At 46.0% G+C, this 21,026-nt stretch overlaps 1 protein-coding gene across 1 annotated transcript in view; it reads left to right on the top strand.

Moving 5' to 3' along the window:
* RAD51 (RAD51 recombinase) overlaps positions 1-21,026 on the top strand; it is a 276,922-nt gene that overhangs the window by 35,800 nt on the left and 220,096 nt on the right. The window contains exons 2-3 of the mRNA XM_086937421.1: positions 9,860-9,958; positions 12,800-12,937. Coding sequence (XP_086793547.1) covers positions 9,878-9,958; positions 12,800-12,937 — 219 coding nt within the window. The 5' untranslated portion in view covers positions 9,860-9,877. The remainder of the gene's footprint in view (positions 1-9,859; positions 9,959-12,799; positions 12,938-21,026) is intronic.

Raw genomic sequence — 21,026 nt, forward strand, 5'->3', positions numbered from 1 at the left:
CGGCAAGCATGGTCCATATTTAGGGTGCGACTCCCTGCTCCTCCAAACCTAAGTCTAAGGTCAAAGAAGAGCTGAAATCCGTACTTCAGTGTAGCTTGCACTAGAAGATTCATTATTGTAATGTGCATGCTGTTTGTCTTCTGTAAATAACCAGTCCCAAGAAGTAATTTTAGGGGGGGGTGTGGAAGAATTAATTGCAAGATAGTGAGCATAACGTACCACACAAGGCACATTTAGAGTTTTGCAATTTAGATTTAAAATATAAACCCATGTTTATTACAAATCTGATTTACCTGTTTAAGAACTGATTTGGGTGTATGCATATAGCAAAAGGTATTTAGCTGTAGATTTAGATAAAGGCACTAGGATAAATTATAGTATGATTATACTACAGGAGGCACAGGGTCACACATTTAAGCACATACTATATAAGTTTAATAGGTCTAGTCCGTCAATGAATTTTCCAAAAGTTTCCTCTATAAGCTCTTCCTCGATAAATGGACAAAACATTTTTCAAACCAGCAACTACTCCAATACGGCACGTTGCTACTGGTGCAAAATCTGCTGGCTAGTTCACCTTCATGGTGATCACTTCTCCAAGATTAAGGCATTCCGTAACCTGTTCTGTTTTCACATTGTTGATGGCGCGTATAAACATAGACAATGACCTAGAGAAAACCATTATTTTAGTTTTAAGGCGGTTTATCGACAAAATGTTTAAGTCAGTTGTATGCCTGTAAATTCTCGAACGGCCTTTGCACTTCGATGCAGGTGGTTGAGATTAGGAGGAGGTTATCTGCAAAGGTGATATTTCTTAGTTTACACGAGCCCAGCTTCGGTGGGAAACTATGTACTTTCTGCAGTACTGCGCCAAGTCTGCCAGACAAACAAACACAAGCAATGGCATAGCCAATAGGTCTCGCCTTTGGGACCTTATAAGTGCTTAGCCATGCAACAGTTGATGTTGTTGCACCAAGCATATTGTGCTGCATAACTAAACACTTTTAAGGTCCCAAAGGCGAGACCTATTGGCTATGCCAATGCTTGTCATTAGTTTTTTCAAGTTGTCAAGGACTTCCACCGGAGTACACCACACTTTTTTCATGTTGCTAAGCACTTCCTTCCAGTGGTGCTGCACACAAAGCTTTGTAGGCTCCATTTTGGCACTCTTTCATATTTACTACAATGGCGCATACGCTTTATTTTTAAGCACGGCACCTGCTTTCATGTTTTTTTATTTTTTTGTTTCATGTGCCACCAATCACTTCCACTATGGCACACAACACTTTCGAGGCTCCATTTGGTACCTGCTTTCATATTTACAACACTGGTTCTGCGCTTTGTTTGAGCACAGCGCCTGCTTTCATTGTTTTTTTCTGTATTCCATGGCAGCCACTTCACGGACCACTATGTGCATAACTTTTATGTGCATGGGCACCGTGCATTATGTTTGAGCAAAGTGCCTGCTTTTTATATTTACAAAACCAATTGTTCCAAGTATTGCAAATGCTTGTTTTCTCTCTTACTAGAGTTAGAGCCCCGTGGGCTACCCTGTGCCCACGGGGCACAGGGTAGGGTCAAGACTGATTTGCATATGGCTGGGTTCAAACTGGTATGACATGGTGAGCAAAAAAACTATGGATTTAGGCCCAGATCTCTGTACTGGGGTGACTGTATGACATTGTTCTGCATTCTGTCCAACTGTTGTTTTTGTGTTAATGAACCAAGAGGCATGTGTATCCTATTTACGGCTAGATTTGTATTCTATATGGAAAAAAGTTTAGTCTAATAAATCGAATACGTTTTTATGTACAGCAGACATGTGAAACTCTCACATTTGAAGGTGCTCTTATATGTGATAATGTTGAAAATTGCATCTCAATAAATAAAGAATATTTGCCCGCAATCATGTCATTTGAAACCAGTTTAGGGTCAAAAGCATTACAAATAGGTTGAGTAGATTATTTAAGTCATTAGACCTGCAGGTCCAGTAACATTTTGTATGATTTTTTTATGGCCTGCCTCTACCACACATGGTAAGTATTGATAAATACTGGTAGGTTTGCTTTGTGAATTCCCCACCCCCCAGTTTTTTTTCTCGCTTTTTAACATATGTCAGGACTAGAGCCGAGAATTATGCATTTCTTTCTTCACTTTTTATTATTCAGCAGGTTCAACAAAAAACTTCAAACGCTACATATAAGATGAATCAAGGATATGTGTTCATGACCACCTTTAAGCAGTCATAACATAGTCCTCATATCCATATAAATCCATGTTCCAAGAAATCCTTCCTCTTTGTTCACTGCAGCCTCAGTTAAGTTTGCAGATTCCTTAACAACTCTTGGGGTTGTATATTGGCATCAGGGATATAGAGTGAAATTTAGTGACTGATTGTACTGTGGTTAAAAGACTAGCTTACACTAATTGCTATTGTGCCATTTGGTGATTAACGAGCACAAGGCTTCGGCCCGAGCGTGTCAATTTACCACTCGGGTCTCCTAGGGGGTGCGGTTTTGCGCAGCCAGTGGATTCTGATAGCGCGCTGCGTCCTGCTGAGGAGCACACAGTAATTGAGCACAGGCTTGTGACGAGCATTATGGAGTTAGCGGTGCATGCTCTTAATCAAGTGCTTACGGTTTAGGATCTCTCCCCCAGAACCCCCCATACCCCACCCCCCTCAGGATTTGTCATCAACACACAGAAATCAGAGTTGACTCCATCATAAACCATTACCTTTCTGGTGTTTCTCATAGATTCAAAGTCGGCCACGCAGAGGCACTGAGAAAAGACAGGAGCACCCTCTGTCAGTTGGACAGGATTGTTGACTTATTGTCTTACTTGATCCAAGTCTCCTTCCTGGGCTCAATACACTACATGGCTTTACAGTGATTGAAAGTGACCCACCTATGGAGGGGCCTCACCTCCTCGGAACTGGTTTCCCTGATGGAGGCCGAGACGGAATCTCAATAGAGGATAGACCACTGTTAGAAATAGGGGTCTCTAGTTGGCAGAGGTATGCACCTTTGACCAAATAGGGACCCTTGCTTTTAGTCAGGGTGAGGGGGATACACACTTTAGATAACCCCTGCTTACCCCCTTGGTAGCTTGTCCTGAGCAGACAGGCCTATCCCAAATGCAATGTGTGAAGTGTTTGTACTCAAAACACACAGTAATGCAGTGAATACACCACAAATGGACATCACACCAGTTCAGAAAAATAAAGTATCGTTATCTAAACTCAACAAGACCAAAACAACAAAAATCCAACATACAGGTTGTAAAATAGCACTTAAAAACTGTTATTTCCAAAATAAAGCTTGCAGAGATCAAATAGCTCCACCCGGGGCTATTGTGACGTCGTGACAGCAATAAATACGGCGCCGACCGTGAGATGAACGGAGTCACTCGGACCCCAAAATAAACAGTACCTTTGGAAACTAAGTCTATAACGATGCATGGTGTCATGAAGGTGAGCCGTCTGTGCTTAGGTGTCTCCCTGGCTGCCACGGGGGAGGCGAGGCATTGTGTTGTCCGCGAGGAGGCAACATGTCTAATCTAGAACAGGGGAAGTCTGCCGTGTCAGTGGTGAGCCGTCCGTTCCGGTGACGGTGCGAAGTCAGCGGGTTTGTGAAGTCACCCTCAGCAGTTATCGGCTCCGCAATAACAGGATGCAGGTGCTGGTAATGTCGGTGCATTGTGCTGGTGTAGGGAATGTTGATAGCTGCAGGTGTCTGAGATGCAGTTGCATTCCGGGCGGTGCATCGTGCACTTCACGCTGTGCCACTGGCCTTGGGGCTGGTTGAGGCATCCCAGCGGCATCGGAGACAGGTTTTCTTGCTTCTTTCAAGTTGCTTCCAGCTCCGAACAGCAGGAACAACCTCCAGTGGCCCAAAACTGGAATAGGCACCCCCCGACAGGTCAGAACTCTCAGCAGAAGAGTTCAGGAGAGCTGGGGGTGAAGTCTTTGTGTCCCAGACTTCAGACAAGGCCAGCAGACACAAGCCCCTGGACATTTTTCTTAAAACAGACTCGCAGCAAAATTCCAGTCTTTGTCCTTTCCTTGGCAGAAGCAGCAACTACAGGCTAACCCCCACAAAGCACAAAGTAAAAGGGTAAGTGCTGTTCTCCTTGAAAAAGGTTCTTCTTGAGTCCAGTCCAGACCAGTTCTTTCCTCGCTGGTGTAGTATGACCACAGAGGGCGGAGATATCATTGTGCAAGGGAGACGGGCCCTATTCAGGTACAAGGAAAACTCCTCCCACTACTCTAAATGCAGCCAAGGTCTAATCGGCTCAACTCTGAGTCTTCCAGGAAGTGCCAGGTACACCTCCAGCCTCCCAGTGGTTGTCTACAGTAAATGCTCATCCCCAGGCCCTGTCACTCCAAAACCAGACCGTCAATCCACAAACAGGTAGAGGCACACAGAATGGTTAAACAAGAAAATGCCCAGTTTCTGAAAGTCCTTTTCCAACATAAAATTTAAAAACCATCTTTACTAAAAGATGTGGTATTGTGAGTTCAAAGAGACTAAACTTTATTTCTCCATCTTGTTCGAATGGGAAGTTATACTTGTAAGATGTTACAAAGTATCTCCCATTCTATCCTATAGGAAAGATAGCCTTTCAATAGTAAAAAAAACAAAATTGGCAGTATTTCACCATCCGGCATTTCACACACACACCAGTACATGTCCTGCTTTTAACATAAATGGCACCCTACCCACGGGGGTACCTTGGGCCTACCATACCCGTTCACACGGATCTCCGCAGGATCGGGCAAGCTCCCCTGATGTGGTTGTTCCAGCCCGTTCTCGACACCCCGCCGCTGGACCACCCAGCTCCAGGTATGGGCGCTGCGCTTGTCTTCTGCGTTGCACAGCTTCGGGCCGCGATTGCTGCCACCTCCGTTCCCGCCCCAGGGGAGGCGGCAGCCGATGTAGTGCTCTGTCGTTTAGTGGTGGTGGGGCCTATTACTGTCATTGCAGGCTTCGGGTGCCCTCCTCTGCTGCCTCTGCCTCTTCCTTATTCCGTGCCACACACTGTAGCTGCAGCCGGGGCCTTTCTTACCTCCGGTGCTCGCGGGGTGACTCAGGGTTGGGCAGGCTTCTCTGCCGCAGGTGACCCGGTCCAGTCCCAGTCTCCAGCGGGGGCGTCATTCAGCGCTGGGTAGGAGTACAGCTCACAGCTCCCCACGGGTCTCAGCCTGTGGTTGTTGCTGCTGTTGTTTTGCTTTCAGGGGGGGACTGCGTCATATTGGTATTCTACTCCTGTTCCAGAGCTTTAGGCTGCAGATCTTCCCTCCGCATCGGTTCACTCTCTTTTCCGGCGCATCCAGGAGTGAAGATTTTGGTTTTGGTCAGCCTATGTTAGTCCGGATGAAGCCATATTGGGCCTGGCCGCGAGGAGCGCCGAATCGAGCTGCTCACTCCATCGGTTCTAGTCCACGCCCCCCATGCACTCCCCACCTCATTGTCTAACTTCATATCATCTTGCTACCTTCATGCCAAGAGTTGCAAACCAGTTTACAGTATCTGTGTGGGGTCTCGTTGCTCTGGATTTCTCAGAGGAACCGTTTTGCTTTCAGAGCAGGGAAAACCTGTTTAAGCTGCACACTCTCTTTCTCCCAAGCATGCCTTTAAGAAGGGTAGTGGGTCAAAACCATATTGTGTGTGTGTGTATATATATATATATATATATATATATATATATATATATATTCAAGTACTTAGTTAGATACACCCACTGAGGGCACGTCTCTGTACTGACCCTGCCAAATCGGGCAATGTGTATTCTGGTGTATAAGTTTCTATGTAGGGTTTTCATTGCAGCTAGTTGCATGTCGGTCTATTGGCCGCTTTTCTCAGGCCCTGCAATGCGTCCTCCTCACCCAGTGATTTTAACTCTGCATGTATCGCCTGGGAACTCAAAGGACAGACTTTAGTGTTGTCCCAGTCCTGCAATTCTCCCATAATTGTAGGCTTGAACTCCACTAGGTCTAAACTACCATAGCCTTACGTCCATCCATCAAAGCCTCTGGGCCAAAGGGGGTCCCAGTGGATATGTACAAGGCCAAGCCGGAGTTATGGGCCCCCATTAACGCTAATGCCCTAAACTTGTGCTACCACATTCATTTTCCTAGTGTTTAAGAAAGTAAATCATCCTTATTCTGTGTCTCCGTCCATTTGGTTTCTGTGCTATATTAATGGCTTAAATAGCCATCTCACCACCCTACTCAGTGTAATGCCCATGGTAAAAAATTGTCCAGTCCCAACTTTACTATATGCGAATGATGCAGTGTTTATATATATATATATATATATATATATCTCTACTGTGTCTCGAAGGCTTGATTGTTAACTTTGTATAATGTATTGATAGGTTAGACAATGAGATACGTTTTTACTAAAACACTTCATATAGCTTGTGGTGCTAGACTGACCAAGATCAGACCGATATATATATTAAGGGTAAGAATATTGAAAGAGTATACTGTTTCTTATACCCGGGTATTATTTTCGATGCCTCCGGTACTTGGACTCCATGTTTGTCTAATAGGTTGACTAAGTTTAATCTTTCAACTGGGGTGCTTTTTAACTTTAAGACAGTTGTTAATAAACCAGCACCAGCGCTTTTCGAAATTTTCAAATGCAAATGTCTGTCAATATCAACTTACGGAGCAGAAATTTGGGGTATCTGGATTCAAAATGCCCCCAAGCCAAAGAAAATAGATTTTGCAGATGCCTATTGGGTTTATTGCCTAGTAGTCCTCATTACTTTCTGCCCCATGTTGTTGTTGTTGGTCTGGGAAAACAAACATGTCACCCTTAACAGGAATATAATTGAGGACTGTCCTACCTTTGCTTTTGATCACAAAATTAATTGGTTTAGACATATCGGACAAATATCTAAATATGTAGGTAAGCAAGAATTGTGGGTTTCTCTGAAAACCATATGACCCTGCGACAATCCAATTGTGCCTGTATTATGATAACTTCTGTCTAGTTGCTGATTCTCCTTGATTTTATGTAAATATTATAAGCGTGACACTTGTCCATACTTGTTATCAGTTCTTAAATCCCATGGCTTTTTCAAGTGTAAACCAGCATTTTCTGTAGACTTTATGCAGTCATATCCTTTGCTAATTTTCTTAATTCGAGTGTGGTAATTTTTTTTGTTACTGTTGTATTATGCCAAAAAGGATTTTGCTATTTTAAGACTGAATTTATCTCCTCAGTGTTAATAAAGCAGTTTTAACTGTTCCTATATTTAATGCAGAGTATCTTGTATAAATTGTGTGTGCTTTTATGGCTTATTAAAACCTATCTGTTCCCGAAGTTATGAGTTACCCTTTTTACCTTCCTTTCTCCTATTCCTCCTTCTCCCGGCAGCTGCCCAGTCCTTTGTTCACACAGCGTGGGGACACACTGTTTCCTAGTGTAACCAGGCGCTATATAAGATGCTTTTATTATTATTATTATTATTTAGCCGAATAAAGACAAAGAAAAACTCTGCATCCCATTTTTAACTGACCTTGACCAGGGTGTCTGATTAGATATTATTTTCTTATACATTAAGAATATCGATTATTGGAGATTAGATAGGTTCCTGTTTTCAGGTGGGGAGTAGTTTTCAATTTGGTTGTCGTTTTGAGTGTGGATTGTTAGAGCGTTTCTGAGCTGAACAAAATCTCTCCATCATTCTATATTCCCTCTTTAGCACCTCAAGGGGTATCAACCCTGACTGGTTCCAGATATTGCCCAATTTGCTGATTACAATGACGTCTGATTTCCGAAATATCAATTGGTTCCCAACGTCCCTCAGGAAGTTGTTGCCTGACAAAGGAGTTTCTTTAGTCAGGACTTTCTCCTATCCCAACTGTTTTGTTGCAGGCTTCCAGACCTTTACCACTATGACCTGTGCATTGACAGGCTCTTGACTCATTTTCTGCTGTACAGCACTGAGGTGTGGCCCTGAGGCCCCATCGCATAGCTGTCTACCCTGGTAGAGTGATCATGTAGTGGGAAAAAGACCCAGTAGTAAAGACTAAGTAGTAAAGACTACTGCCAAATAATGGCCCAGTCGAACTTCTGAATGTGTGGGAGGACGATGCTCTCGTCGTAAACTCCTCTGGTTAACTTCCAAGATGATATTGTGGTGGCTCTCCATCCCACAGGTGCAGTCTCTCTTCAGCCACCAGTTGCTTCAAACATACTCTTGAGACGCAATAGTAGAGTGTATTTTGAAGGATGTAAAATAACTTTGGTAACACCATAATTTTAAACAGTGCTGCACTTCCCATGAGCAAGGATGATGGTCCTTTCCAGTGTTGGACATACTCTTTGAATTTAGTGAGCAAAATGCATACTTTGCGGCTAACGAGCTCACTGGGTTCAAATGCGATATTTATAAGGCCGTTCAAGTGAGTTGATGCCTTATTTGGGTCTAGTGGCAGACAACTGCTGGTTCCATTACCACCTCCGAATATGCTGTGCAACCAAATAAGCATATTAGATGTCAGTATAGTGCTCTCTTTGATGAGCATAACGCTCGACTTATCTGGGTGCACAAGAGCATCTATGATTTCAGTTAAACTAAGTGGCAGTTTTTTTTTTCATCCAGTACTCTGGTTTCTGCATTTGAGTGCTGTGGGCCAGAACACTCGATGTGGGGCTTCCTGGGTTTGTGAATAACCAATACCATCATCGTGCATCGTAAGAGCAGACATACCTCTGTTCTTGTAACTGTTAACATTTCTTGAACATATGTAGTAAGTTCACTAGCCAATCCTTTTTTTTTAACACTAAGGATAGGAAGTTATGCCATATCATTTTCACCATTTGCAGTTTTGTTATGACATCTGCAATCTCCTCTGCTATTATTTCAGAATTTAAACTCGTGCTGTCTGCTGCTGATAGGTTGGGGAGGGGTAGGTCTCCCAAAAAAGGCTAGTTTGGAAGTGTCGCCTGGGCAGTTCTGCAAAGTATATAGAGATTGGAAATAATCAGCAGAGGTTTTTGCGATTTTTGCATTACCATGAACCCTAGATCAAGCTGGATTTCAGTGTTCTTGTATCCATTTGCTCTTTTCCCAAAGCATGCCAAGAGCCTACCTGTTTTGTTACGGACTTCATATACTGTTTACTGTGTGACAAGGAGGTGGTTGCATGTGTTGGTGCCTGCGCTTGCCCCACTTGCGTCTTTTGACCGGTGCTTCTAGTGGGTTCTGATATTCCTGCCTCCATTGGCAACTGAACGGTTGCTTCTGTAGTTTCATAGTAACATTGAACACTGGTTTGTCAGCCTAGAAATCAGAAATACCAAGTGGAATGTGAAATATCCTCCATGGTTTCTGAAAATCCCTGTTTTAAGGTGTTACAGATCTAGTATTCATTTAAATAATGCCTTTCTTTCCCATTATAAACTTTTTCTATATTTTTTTTGTGAGTTCTCAGAAGACTGTAATACACAATACTCATAGAGTACCTTTGCAAGAATGGCTGAAAATCACTGCGTATTATCAGTGTGTTTAATTCAAGGACTTCATTGAAGCAGTTTCCTATTTTCCACATAAGCTCAACTGAGACCTCAGTCTGCAAGGTAGAGAATGTGAGGGGTGTCATGTGAGAACCAGTACTCATTTTGATATTGTTTCGCTGTGATTCCTTATCAATTGTCTGAGCTGCTCCCAAGTAGATTTGAATGAATCGCTGGATTAGTATACAAGGGCTCCCATGACACTTTTTTATTTTTATTTTGTCATACTTTTCATCTGTAAATTTTGAGGCTTTTTAGGTTGGGTATGTATGCATTTTACTGTGTGTGTTTTTACAGTTGATTCTTTTTTCATCCTTTTAAATTAGATTGTGCTCAACAAGTTGATGGCCATGCAGGTGCAATATGAGGCATCCAGTGCAACGGAGGAGGAGACATTGGGCCCCCAGCCAATAGCCCGGTTAGAGGTATGCACTATATGCCTATCTAGTGCAGGGAATGTTGGTGTTTTTCTTTGAGTTGACTGGAGAGCTGTTATACAAATTTAAAATTAAACTGTTTGTGCAGTTACCCCCCCCCCCCCAGTTTAAATCCTCTAATGCCTTACAAATGTTTTATGTCTTGTCTCATAATATTTGTGTGGGAACTCCTATGTTGTGTTCAAATGTATGTAAGGTGTTGTAATGTTGCCGTATAAATGTATTCCTATCATTCATGCTAGTCTTCTGAATCGATCTGCTCTGCCATAACCTTTGAGAAAAATATAAATCTCTGGTGTCAACTACATTTTTAGATAACAATTGTACTGTGTAAAGCGTAATCGGTAAAGCCCAAAGAGGGGACTTGTGGGTATGTACTTTTAAGCTAATCATTATCCGACTAAAATGCCATGATAGGTATTTTATGTATTGGTTTTTAGAAATGTTTTCCTGGAGTGTGGAGCCAAATTTACTTTTCGACAAAAACACTGGAGATATCCACTGCATGACTTAATAAATTACAGTTACTGGATCAACTGCATAATAATGTTGTACCTCACTGCCAGTTGGTGTACGCCAAGTTTCACTTTTGGGACCTTCTGTACACCGCTCTCCTTTTTACTGTCACACAAATGACACTTGGATTTTCTTCAAATTTATCCAAAGCCACATTTATGATTATTTCATAGCTCTAAGGGATATCTCTTTGCTTCCCAATTTACAAATATACTAAGGTAGAAATCCTATTATTCCATCCATAGTAGACCCAAACTACTATGTCCCCCCCATAGCTTTTCTCTTGGGCATCTTGATTTCTTCTGCTTTGCAAGGAGCTACTGGTACAGTTAAACTCCAGATGAGCTCCAGCATGTTACTGGAGTTCATCACAACTTCAAATACTGCAAAAAAGGGGTCAAAGAGAGCACATTCCTAAAGCACACGTATACAAAAAAGACTAATAAGTCTCATTATAGTTCGACAACACTTAAGCTGTACATATCCTGTAGTATTAATAAGATCCAATGAGATCACTTGAGTGAGTTGTCTGTGGTTACCAGATCAAAATGCCATGTAACGCTCAAATAGGAACACAGTGGATTAACTTTGGATCCCCGCCATTTGTTCGCTCGTCTGGAATCCATATTGCTATGATCTTTGATTCTTACATCATTTGCCATTGTATACTTACGAGGTTGGATGCACCGTGACAGTCTCATCTGTATAGCCTTGAAAAAGTCATAGTACTGATCAATAGTACTGACGAAACACGTGTCTGCTGTTTCTTGTCAACTCAACTTTTACGGATCTTCAAATAAAGGGAATGAAAATATGAACTTTCCTGCTTCTTTGTCTTGTCCGAATGTTAATACTACAGGATATGTACAGCTTAAGTGTTGTCGAACTATAATGAGACTTATTAGTCTTTTTTGTATACGTGTGCTTTAGGAATGTGCTCTCTTTGACCCTTTTTTTGCAGTTACATAAATGCCAATCTTTGATTGTCATTAGTCTCTCTTGGTAGTGGGGGACAGTGGTCTATGTAGCACTCCGTCTTCAAAAACTAAAGATGTTACTATTAATCCAGTACTGTTGTTCATTCTACAATAATTTGTGTATGTGCGATCTTTTCCATTTTTGGAAACACCACTACCGATCTTCTGTTTCAGCACAACTTCAAATACTACCTCTTCTCAGCTCCACCTATGATGAATCCGAAAGTCCTGGCAACAAATTTTCGAGGGTGCTAATTCTCTGACCAGCACTGAATACGAGTAAATGGGATTATTGTAACATTTAAGTCATAAGGCTTGATCTCCTCCAAAACCTGTATACATGTTCAAATTTTAACAAAATCATTAAGGAGTATTGAACCTGCTGAGGCAGTATCCTACCTCCCTTCAATGGCATCAAGCGCAAATGCTATCTGTCAACTGTAGTTTTCAATAAAAGCTACTTCTCAGCACATCACTCCTTACTCTCTCAAATTTTTACATGACCTATTCAATATGCCATCTGCTATCTGTACAGAAACTCATGAACGACGCCTAAAAGGTCAGATCCTTCAAGTTACCTCAACCCAACTCCCCCTGGGCATAAACTACACTCTGACCCAAATCTGACTGGCAGTGCATTATAAATTATAATTATACATAATTAGTAAATACATTATGTAAGTATGTGTGATAAACACATGCAGTGTACTATCTCTGACCTCAACTCACTACCCAACCATCTCGAAACATCACCTAATTTATGTTTAACCCACGGCATTTAAGGTTTTCATACTTCATCTCATCAGGAAGCTAAGTACACCATTTCTATGAGATTAACTACTGATTCTCAATTAAAGAAATGTAATTAGTTCTGCACTTAAAATTGTTATGGCTTGTCCTCTATCTCGTTGTAATTCTTTTACTATTTGTAAATGTTCAAACGCGGCACGCTTGCCCTTTTCTGTACTAATAGTGTTGCACTCTAATAGGCCTTCCTTTGTTATTGGGTTGCATCTACTTTGCCTACTGATGGCATTTACGTTAGTAGAAGTAATCATGGAACAATAATGGGGATGCTGGGAAATGTAGTTCATAAAAAAACAAGAAATGTTTTAAATTGTGACCATTTTGTTCTAATGTGGAGTTGCAGTAAGCCTTTTTCTTGAAGAAAATGTGAGATCTATATCAGTAATCTGAAAGATCCTCTGTGTTCAGTTATTCCACTCTGATATTCTGTTGGTGCACAAACTCCATTGAAAGAATAATTATTCTCACCATGTGGGGGAGTTATGCCTGAAGACTTCACGGTTATGCAATTTTTCTTTTTTTCATTTAGCAATGCGGCATAAATACGAACGATGTTAAGAAATTGGAAGAAGCTGGATTTCACACGGTTGAAGCAGTGGCTTATGCCCCAAAGAAGGAACTTCTTAACATAAAAGGCATCAGTGAAGCTAAAGCTGATAAAATTTTGGTATGACCGCCGCATAAGCTCAAGATTATTTTCTTTGTTTCACTAAGAATGATTCCGAGCTCCGTGAATAAGAGAGCAATCTGTTAAAATCAAATAACTTTTAATTTCATAACTTTTTAATTTTAACCACAGTAACTGTTTTTAGGTCTCGTCTATTCCATCCCGTAGGGATGGTAGGCGAGATTTATAGTAAGCGTTTCGAAAAGTCTACCCACTGCGGATTGCATACAGTTCATGTGAGCCAGGCGCATGCACAGGAATTCGCTCCCCCTACCCCTCCCACAAAGCAAGACAAGAACATCAAAGCGACCGCAGCCGTTCTGATTCCATTTGCCACCAGCCACTTCACGCGCTCCGCAGGTCATAAACAGGACCATCTGCTCGTGAATCGGAATGCTGGCATGGTTGCTCTCACTTGCTGTCCCTCTTCCCCACTGCCTCGCCCCAACTCCTGCATTCCATACCCTACTCACTTCTGTCCCTCATGCAGAATTCTTTCTATCCAGCTCTGCTAACTTGCTGCTATGCTTCATTTTCTCTAACCACGCTTCTGTCTGTTTAGCCTCACCCTGTCTCTTAGTCCTCACCTCTCTGCTCCCCCCATCCCGGCATCCGCTCCCTCCCTTTCTTTCACTCTTTGCCCCCTTCTCTCTCACTCTTTGCCCCCTTCTCTCTCAAACACGCCCCCTCTTCATGTCATATCTTCTGGCTTTGCGTTCTCTCACACCATGTCTTCTTTCTCTCTCTCGCTCTCTCACACACTCTCTTCTGTCTCTTGCTTTCTCTCACACACTCTCTTCTGTCTCTTGCTTTCTCTCACACACTCTCTTGTGTCTCTTGCTTTCTTTCACAAACTCTCTTCTGTCTATTGCTTTCTCTCACACACACTCTTCTGTCTCTCGCTCTCTCACACTCTCTCTTGCTCTCACACACTCTCTTCTGTCTGGCGCGCTCTCTCTCTCACTTCCATTTTCTAGTTTCCGCTTTGCTTACATTCTTTCACTTGTTTTCATTCGTGAGTAGTGGGCAATTATTACCCAACAGTTTTTTACCCCTCGATTTTAACATAATTTCAGGGTAACACCACCTCAAAACAACGGACACACACACCAACTATTGCTTGGCGAGTACAAAACCTCAGAGTCAGTAGTCACGCTATGCACAGACACAAACAGAGTCAAGCTATTCCTCGGAGTGTACTTAACCTCTCAGTCACGCTATGCACAGCACAGGCATTCAGAGGGAGCATGCCTTCTGGGCTCTGGGAGTTTAAAGGCTAGGCCCGGGAGGTACGCGTGGATTAGTAGACCTGCCAGCTCTCATCAGTTTTAGAGTAATCCAGTGTTTTTTTTCTGAAGGTTTCAGTTAAGCCTATTTTTATCAGACACGCTCCAACGTGTATTAAATATATTTCTTAACCTCTTCCATGCTCATGACGGAGCCGCTCCGTCATGAGCCGCGGTTGAGCTGTGCTCATGACGGAGTGGTTCCGTCATGGCCCTGCCACCTCGCCTGCGCGGCGCTGATTTCGCGCCTGCGCGGCGCGTTCTATTGAGCGGGCGGGGCCATGATGGAACCGCTCCGTCATAAGCACCGCGCAACCGCGGCTCGTGACGGAGTGGCTCCGTCACGAGCATGCGAGCGCCGCTGGGCCCCCCCTCCCCCCTAGCGCTGCGGCGGAATTGCTGCCGCAGCGAAGGGCTTAAAAATGCTTTTTTTTCGCTGCAGGACCTTAACGTTGCTTTTATGTATGTGTACTTTTTTAAGCTATAATCTAACACGCTGGATACTATGTTCATAACTCTGATACCTGCAGCCAAGATTTACTCTGATAATGGGTAACTGGGGATTTCCACAAGCGACCAGAAACCGAGCCCCCTCCATTGGTCAGTCACATGAGCTAGTCGAGGAAGCAGGACAGCTTAGATGAACATGGCAGCAAGTAAACTGCCAGTAGAAAATACCCCAAATTTGGTTGAATAACCCCCCTCCTGCTTCCCAACTCCCTCTCCCCCGATATACTTACATTTGGTATCTTACTTGCTCGCATCACATCCTGTTCTTACAATTGTCAAGCACATGTAGTTGCATTAGCAAACTAAGAGATTTCTTTCAAGTGATTAACTGAAGGGTAATTTTGCAATTCAATATTAAAAGTATAGTGAGCCCCTAGGTTGCATCCAATTCTGCAAATTGTCTGAGGGAATGCAACACATCTTAATGAAGTGATATCCGAAGGATGGAAAAACGGTGCAATATGGGAAAATAAATTACATAAAAACCATGGAAGCCTGGCAGAAGGGAATACAAAAAATAAAAGCAAGTACAGGGACGTATTTCAAAGGAAAGATTATCCCACTTCTGATGGAACCACTGTTGTAAGGTTTTTTCCCCCCACTTATTTTTTCCTAAAAAACTGTCTATTTTGTGGACCATCCGAGAACAGTTACTCAGACGAGGTCCTCAAATTCCAATTAAACCAGGACCCATGCATCTTTCAACTAGACCCTCGCAGGCGCACAGCAATCAATCAATGACATTTATAAAGCGCACTACATACCCGTAGGGTCTCAAGGCGCTGGGGTGGGGGGGAGGGGGTGCCGCTACTGCTCGAACAGCCAGGTCTTCAGCTTCTTCCTGAAGGAGAGGTGGTCTTGGGTCAGGCGCAGGTCGGTCGGGAGGGAGTTCCAGGTCTTGGCGGCCAGGTAGGAGAAGGACCTTCCTCCTGTAGTCGCTCTTCGGATGCGGGGGACGGCGGCGAGGGCGTGGTTGGCTGATCGGAGGTGGCGTTTGGGAGCGTAGAAGTTGATTCAGTTGTTGAGGTAGCTCGGGCCTTGGTCGTGTAGGGCTTTGTGTGCGTGGGTGAGGAGGCGGAAGGTGATTCTTTTGTTGACGGGGAGCCAGTGAAGGTCTTTCAGGTGTCCGGAGATGTGGCTGGTTCGTGGGATGTCGAGGATGAGTCTGGCTGAGGCGTTCTGGATCTGCTGGAGTCTCTTCTGGAGCTTGGCGGTGGTACCGGCGTAGAGGGCGTTGCCGTAGTCCAGTCGGCTAGTGACGAGGGCCTGGGTGACGGTCTTCCTGGTCTCGGTGGGGATCCACCAGGAGATCTTCCGTAGCAAGCGTAGGATGTTGAAGCACGCCGAGGAAACGTTGTTGACTTGCCTGGTCATGGAGAGGGAGGAGTCCAGGATGAAGCCCAGGTTGCGTGCATGGTCTGTCGGTTTGGGTGCGGTGCCCAGGGCCGGAGGCCACCAGGAGTCGTCCCAGGCGGAGGGTGAGGGGCCCAGGATGAGGACCTCCGTCTTGTCCGAGTTCAGTTTCAGGCGGCTGGTCGTCATCCACTCGGCTACCTCTTTCATCCCTTCGTGCAGGTTGGCTCTGGCGGTGGCGGGGTCGTTGGTCAGGGAGAGGATCAGCTGGGTATCGTCGGTGTAGGAGATGATGTTCAGGTTGTGTTGGCGTGCGATGGCCGCGAGGGGGCTCATGTACACGTTGAAGAGGGTGGGGCTCAGAGAGGATCCTTGAGGGACGCCGCAGATGACTTCGGTGGCTTCTGACTTGTACGGTGGTAGGCGGACTCTCTGTGTTCTTCCGTCGAGGAAGGAGATGACCCATTCCAGCGCCTTGTCCTGGATTCCGACGTTGCTGAGGCGCTGTACTAGGGTGCGGTGGCAGACCGTGTCGAATGCCGCGGAGAGGTCTAGGAGGATGAGGGCCGCTGTTTCTCCGTTGTCCATCAGGGCTCGGATGTCATCGGTGGCGGCGATGAGGGCGGTCTCGGTGCTGTGATTGGCTCGGAAGCCGGACTGTGAGGGGTCGAGGGATCCATTCGACTCGAGGAAGGCGGCCATCTGCTTGTTGACGGTCTTCTCGATGACTTTGGCTGGAAACGGGAGGAGCGAGATGGGGCGGTAATTCTTGAGTTCGGTGGGGTCCGCTGTGGGTTTCTTGAGTAGAGCGCTGAGTTCGGCGTGCTTCCAGCTCTCGGGGAAGGTGGCGGTGTCGAAGGATGTGTTGATGATGTCTCGCAGGTGGGGTGCGATGACAGCGTCAGCCTTGTTGAAGACGTGGTGAGGGCAGGGGTCGGTCGGTGATCCGGAGTGGATGGAGTTCATCGTGCGGATGGTGTCTTCGGTGCTGATCGGGGTCCAGGCGTGGAGGGTGGTGGTGGGGGGTGGTTGTTCGGTCTTGGTGTGCGTTGGTTGGTTGTTGAAGCTGTTGTGTATGTCCGCGATCTTGTTGTGGAAGTATGAAGCGAGGGAGTTGCAGAGGTCTTGCGATGGGGTGAAGTCGTTGTTTCCTGCGCTGGGGTTGGATAGCTCTTTCACGATGTTGAAGAGTTCCTTGCAGTTGTGTGCGTTGTTGTCCAGCCGGTCCTTGAATGCAGTTTTCTTGGCGGCGCGGATGAGCTGGTGGTGCTTCCGGGTGGCCAGCTTGAAGGTGGTCCTGTTGTCCGGTGTAGGTTCCCTTCTCCAGACTTTCTCGAGGGCTCGACAGTTCTTCTTGGAGTTCTTGAGTTCGTCGGTGAACCACGGGGCTTTCTTGCTGCCGGGTCTGCTGGGCGGGGTCCTCAGCGGGGCGAGTTCGTCCGCGCAGTTGCTGATCCACTTTGTGAGGTTGTCGGCGGCCTGGCTGGGGTTCGCTGAGCTGGCAGGAGGGTGCTGGCTCAGGGAGGTGGCGAGCTGGTCTGCTGTGATCTTGTTCCAGCTTCTGCGGGCGGCCTGTTGCTGGTGGTGGTGGGTCGTCGTTCTCTTGAAGGTGAAGTGGACGCAGCTGTGGTCCGTCCAGTGGAGTCCGGTGGCGTGGTTGAAGACGATGTCTTCGCAGGATGAGAAGACTGCGTCGAGTGTGTGTCCGGCGAGGTGGGTGGGGGTGGACACCAGCTGCTTGAGTCCAAGATTGGCGAGGTTGTCGAGCAGGGTGCTGGTGTTGCGGTCGTTGTTGTTCTCCAGGTGGAAGTTGAGGTCCCCCAGGAGGATGTAGTCGGCGGAGGGGAGGGCATGCGGGCTGACTAAGTCGGCGATGTCCTCGCTGAATTGTGTGCGTGGTCCCGGGGGTCGGTAGACGGGGAAACTCCTTTTCCACAGTGAACCCTGATTCAACTTACACCTCAACAATGTCTCTTTAAACTCCCTATCGGCCAAATCATTCGGGGCGCTCTGGCTCCCCTTCATGCCTTTCTGGATGGTTAACACCACACTCTTCTTACCCTTCAGTACTCCACCAGTTTCCCACTTGAAAGGTCACTGTTTTCTATTCTTGCACAGGCTCACAAACACCAGGTTTGCCATATTTCATCCCCAGCCCAACAATTCTTGGCATTAGCCACATGCCCTTGTGACCCTCGGCTAAACCTGCCCTTTCTGTTTAAACCCTCTGGTCTCCCAAGGGCTTCTCCCAGCTCTTGTTTTTGTTTTGTTTGTCCTCTGAGACATTCCTGCAGCTGTTACTTCTCCAGTTAGACAGTCACTTCCTCCTTTCCTGTCCTCCCTGTTTCTTTCCCTGTGTCCACCCACTGTCGTGCTCCCTTCCTCTGCCTCTCCTTCTTTCCCTCCCTCCCTAATCTAAACCCTCTCTTTTCCTTCCCTCTATTCTCTCTTCCATTCTACTCTTCCCTCCAGCGTCTTTCCTCTATGTACCAATTTATTTAATCCGTAGCGGTGTTCTTTTCCCCTTCCCCTCTTCATTCCCTCCACTGGTCTCTCCTCTTTTCCACATGTTATTCTTCCTTTAAATCCTTTCTTTTCCAGATTCCTCACACTTCTCATCTCCCTCTGACTTCCCTGATCTACACCACCCTGAATGTACTGCACCCTACGCAAACTGGCTTTCGGAGCCTTCAGGGAACAGAGACCGCCCTTATTAAGGTGGTAGAGGAGACTAGGAAGATCCTCGACACCGGCTGCAATGCCGCCATACTTCTCTTAGACCTCAGTGCGGCATTCAATACCGTGAATCATAACATCTTGCTGCAGAGGCTGAGAGAAGTAGGGGTTGGGGGGCAAGCGCTCAATTGGCTGCCTTCCTTTCTAACGGAAAGGACCTTCACGGTCTTTGAGGACAACGCTTCTTCACCCCAAATGCGTCTCCAGTGTGGTGTTCCCCAGGGCTTTTCCCTCAGCCCTACACTATTTAATATCTATATGAGGCCTTTGGCTGAGGTGATTCTGCCCTGGGGAGTACAGCTGGTGACATATGAAGATGATACGCAATTGATCATCTCACTAGCGTCTCAGAATGCCCCCTATAAAAATCTCTCCTCTTGTCTAACGGATATCCACGCATGGATGGATACATCCTTTCTTAAATTGAACGGTGCGAAAACAGAGGTAATGTTACTGGGACAGAAGCCTCCGTCCACCATTGACAACTGGTGGCCACTTTGCCTTGGACAGCCCCCCCCCCCCCCAACAAAAAGCCAGATTAAGAGCCTGGGGGTCTGGCTCGACCCTGCCCTTAATCTTGGAGTACAGGTGCGCAAGGTAGCAGCGATCTGTTATGCCTTACTGAGACAACTGAGGAAAACCATTAAACTCCTCCCGTTCAGTTCCAGGAGAATACTGGTACAATCCCTGATATTATCGCGCCTGGACTACTCCAATGCACTCTATCTGGGAGCTCCACAAGGCGCTATTAAAATCCTCCAGACGGTCCAAAACTGTGCCGTACGTCTGTTACTGGACATCCCACGACGGACCTCTGCCAGATCTGGTTTGCGCCAGTTACATTGGCTCCCAGTGCAAAGGAGAGTGGAGTTTAAGTCCTTGACCACGGTACATAAAGCCTTCTATAAGACTGGCCCGTACTAATTCAAGCCATGTTCTCCCCCTATTGCCCTCAACGGACCCTCCGATCTAATAATAAGAATCTGTTAGTGGTCCCTAAAACAAAAAGAACACGTACAGGCGGGAGACGCTTTTCGCTACAGGCAACCAAACTATGGAATAGTCTTCCTGACTCCATTAGATTGGAACCCAATCATCAAAAATTCAGGAGGCTAGTTGAAACTCACCTGTTTGCCTAACCCTGTGAATGAATGAGCAAAGGGCTCCGGGATGCCTACGGGTAGCTGTGTGCGTAACAAATGTGTAATTCATTCATCTACACCACCCTCCCTGCCCTGCTTCTCTCCATCGCATCCCTCCATTCCCCCCTGCCCTTCCTCTCTCCTCCTCTCACACTGCCAGACTCCTGGCCACTGGTGCACTAAGATGCTCCCAGCCGAGCACTGGACCCAGTGGAGCCAGCCACAGCCCATCCATCACTCATCAGTGGCCATGTGGCAGCTCGGTGGGGGCTTACATCAAGGGGAGGGGGACCTGCGGGGGCCGGGCGGGAGGGAGCTGGTGGAGACGGGGAGAGTTATTAAGGTGATAAGCAGTCATTACTGTGAGAAGTTGGCCCGATATGCAGCGTTCGCTATTCTAGCGACCACTATGTATCGTTCCGAACGACCCTTATGGTGATTGGTTGTAAGTCAACCTTAGACCAGCTATCCTAGTAGCGTGGATACGAGCAGTCTTCGGGCTAAACTCTAGAGGGCGTGTTAAGCCAGCTGTAATACCATCACATACCCCTTGAACACCAAGTGAAAGGACACCACACAAGTGTTATGAAAATAAACAGTATATTTATTAGAATCACAACAGCCCTGTACTCTTTATGAGGACAGGGTACTAAGCACGGAACAAAAGCTCTTAGAAAATACTTCAAGTGCACGATTAAAACAAGTGCCCGAGGGCACGGAAAGTTTAGTGGTCTCGGGCGGACCCGATAAGGCAAGTCGGAAGCGAGGGACTCGGGACCCTAGAGTAAGGAGGCTATGCAGGCACCGAAATGCCGGAGTTACCTAGCCACGAGGGCTGCGGCTGCACAAGTCTTACAGGCGTCGGGAGTCTTCGCTGACGAGCCAGGAGCCGGAAGAAAAGGAGTTGCTGGCCGGCGACCAGTGATGAATAGTTCGTAGAGATCCAAGCCTGGATCAGTGATCGTTGATACCTGAAAGCAGAGGGGACCAAGTTCGTACTACTAGCCAGTAGTCAGAGGGTACCAGGAAGGCACCGGATGGCCGTCACCTCGACTAGGTGAG

Source organism: Lissotriton vulgaris, chromosome 9 (assembly GCF_964263255.1).
Source record: "Lissotriton vulgaris chromosome 9, aLisVul1.2, whole genome shotgun sequence".
In the NCBI taxonomy this organism is placed as follows: domain Eukaryota; kingdom Metazoa; phylum Chordata; class Amphibia; order Caudata; family Salamandridae; genus Lissotriton; species Lissotriton vulgaris.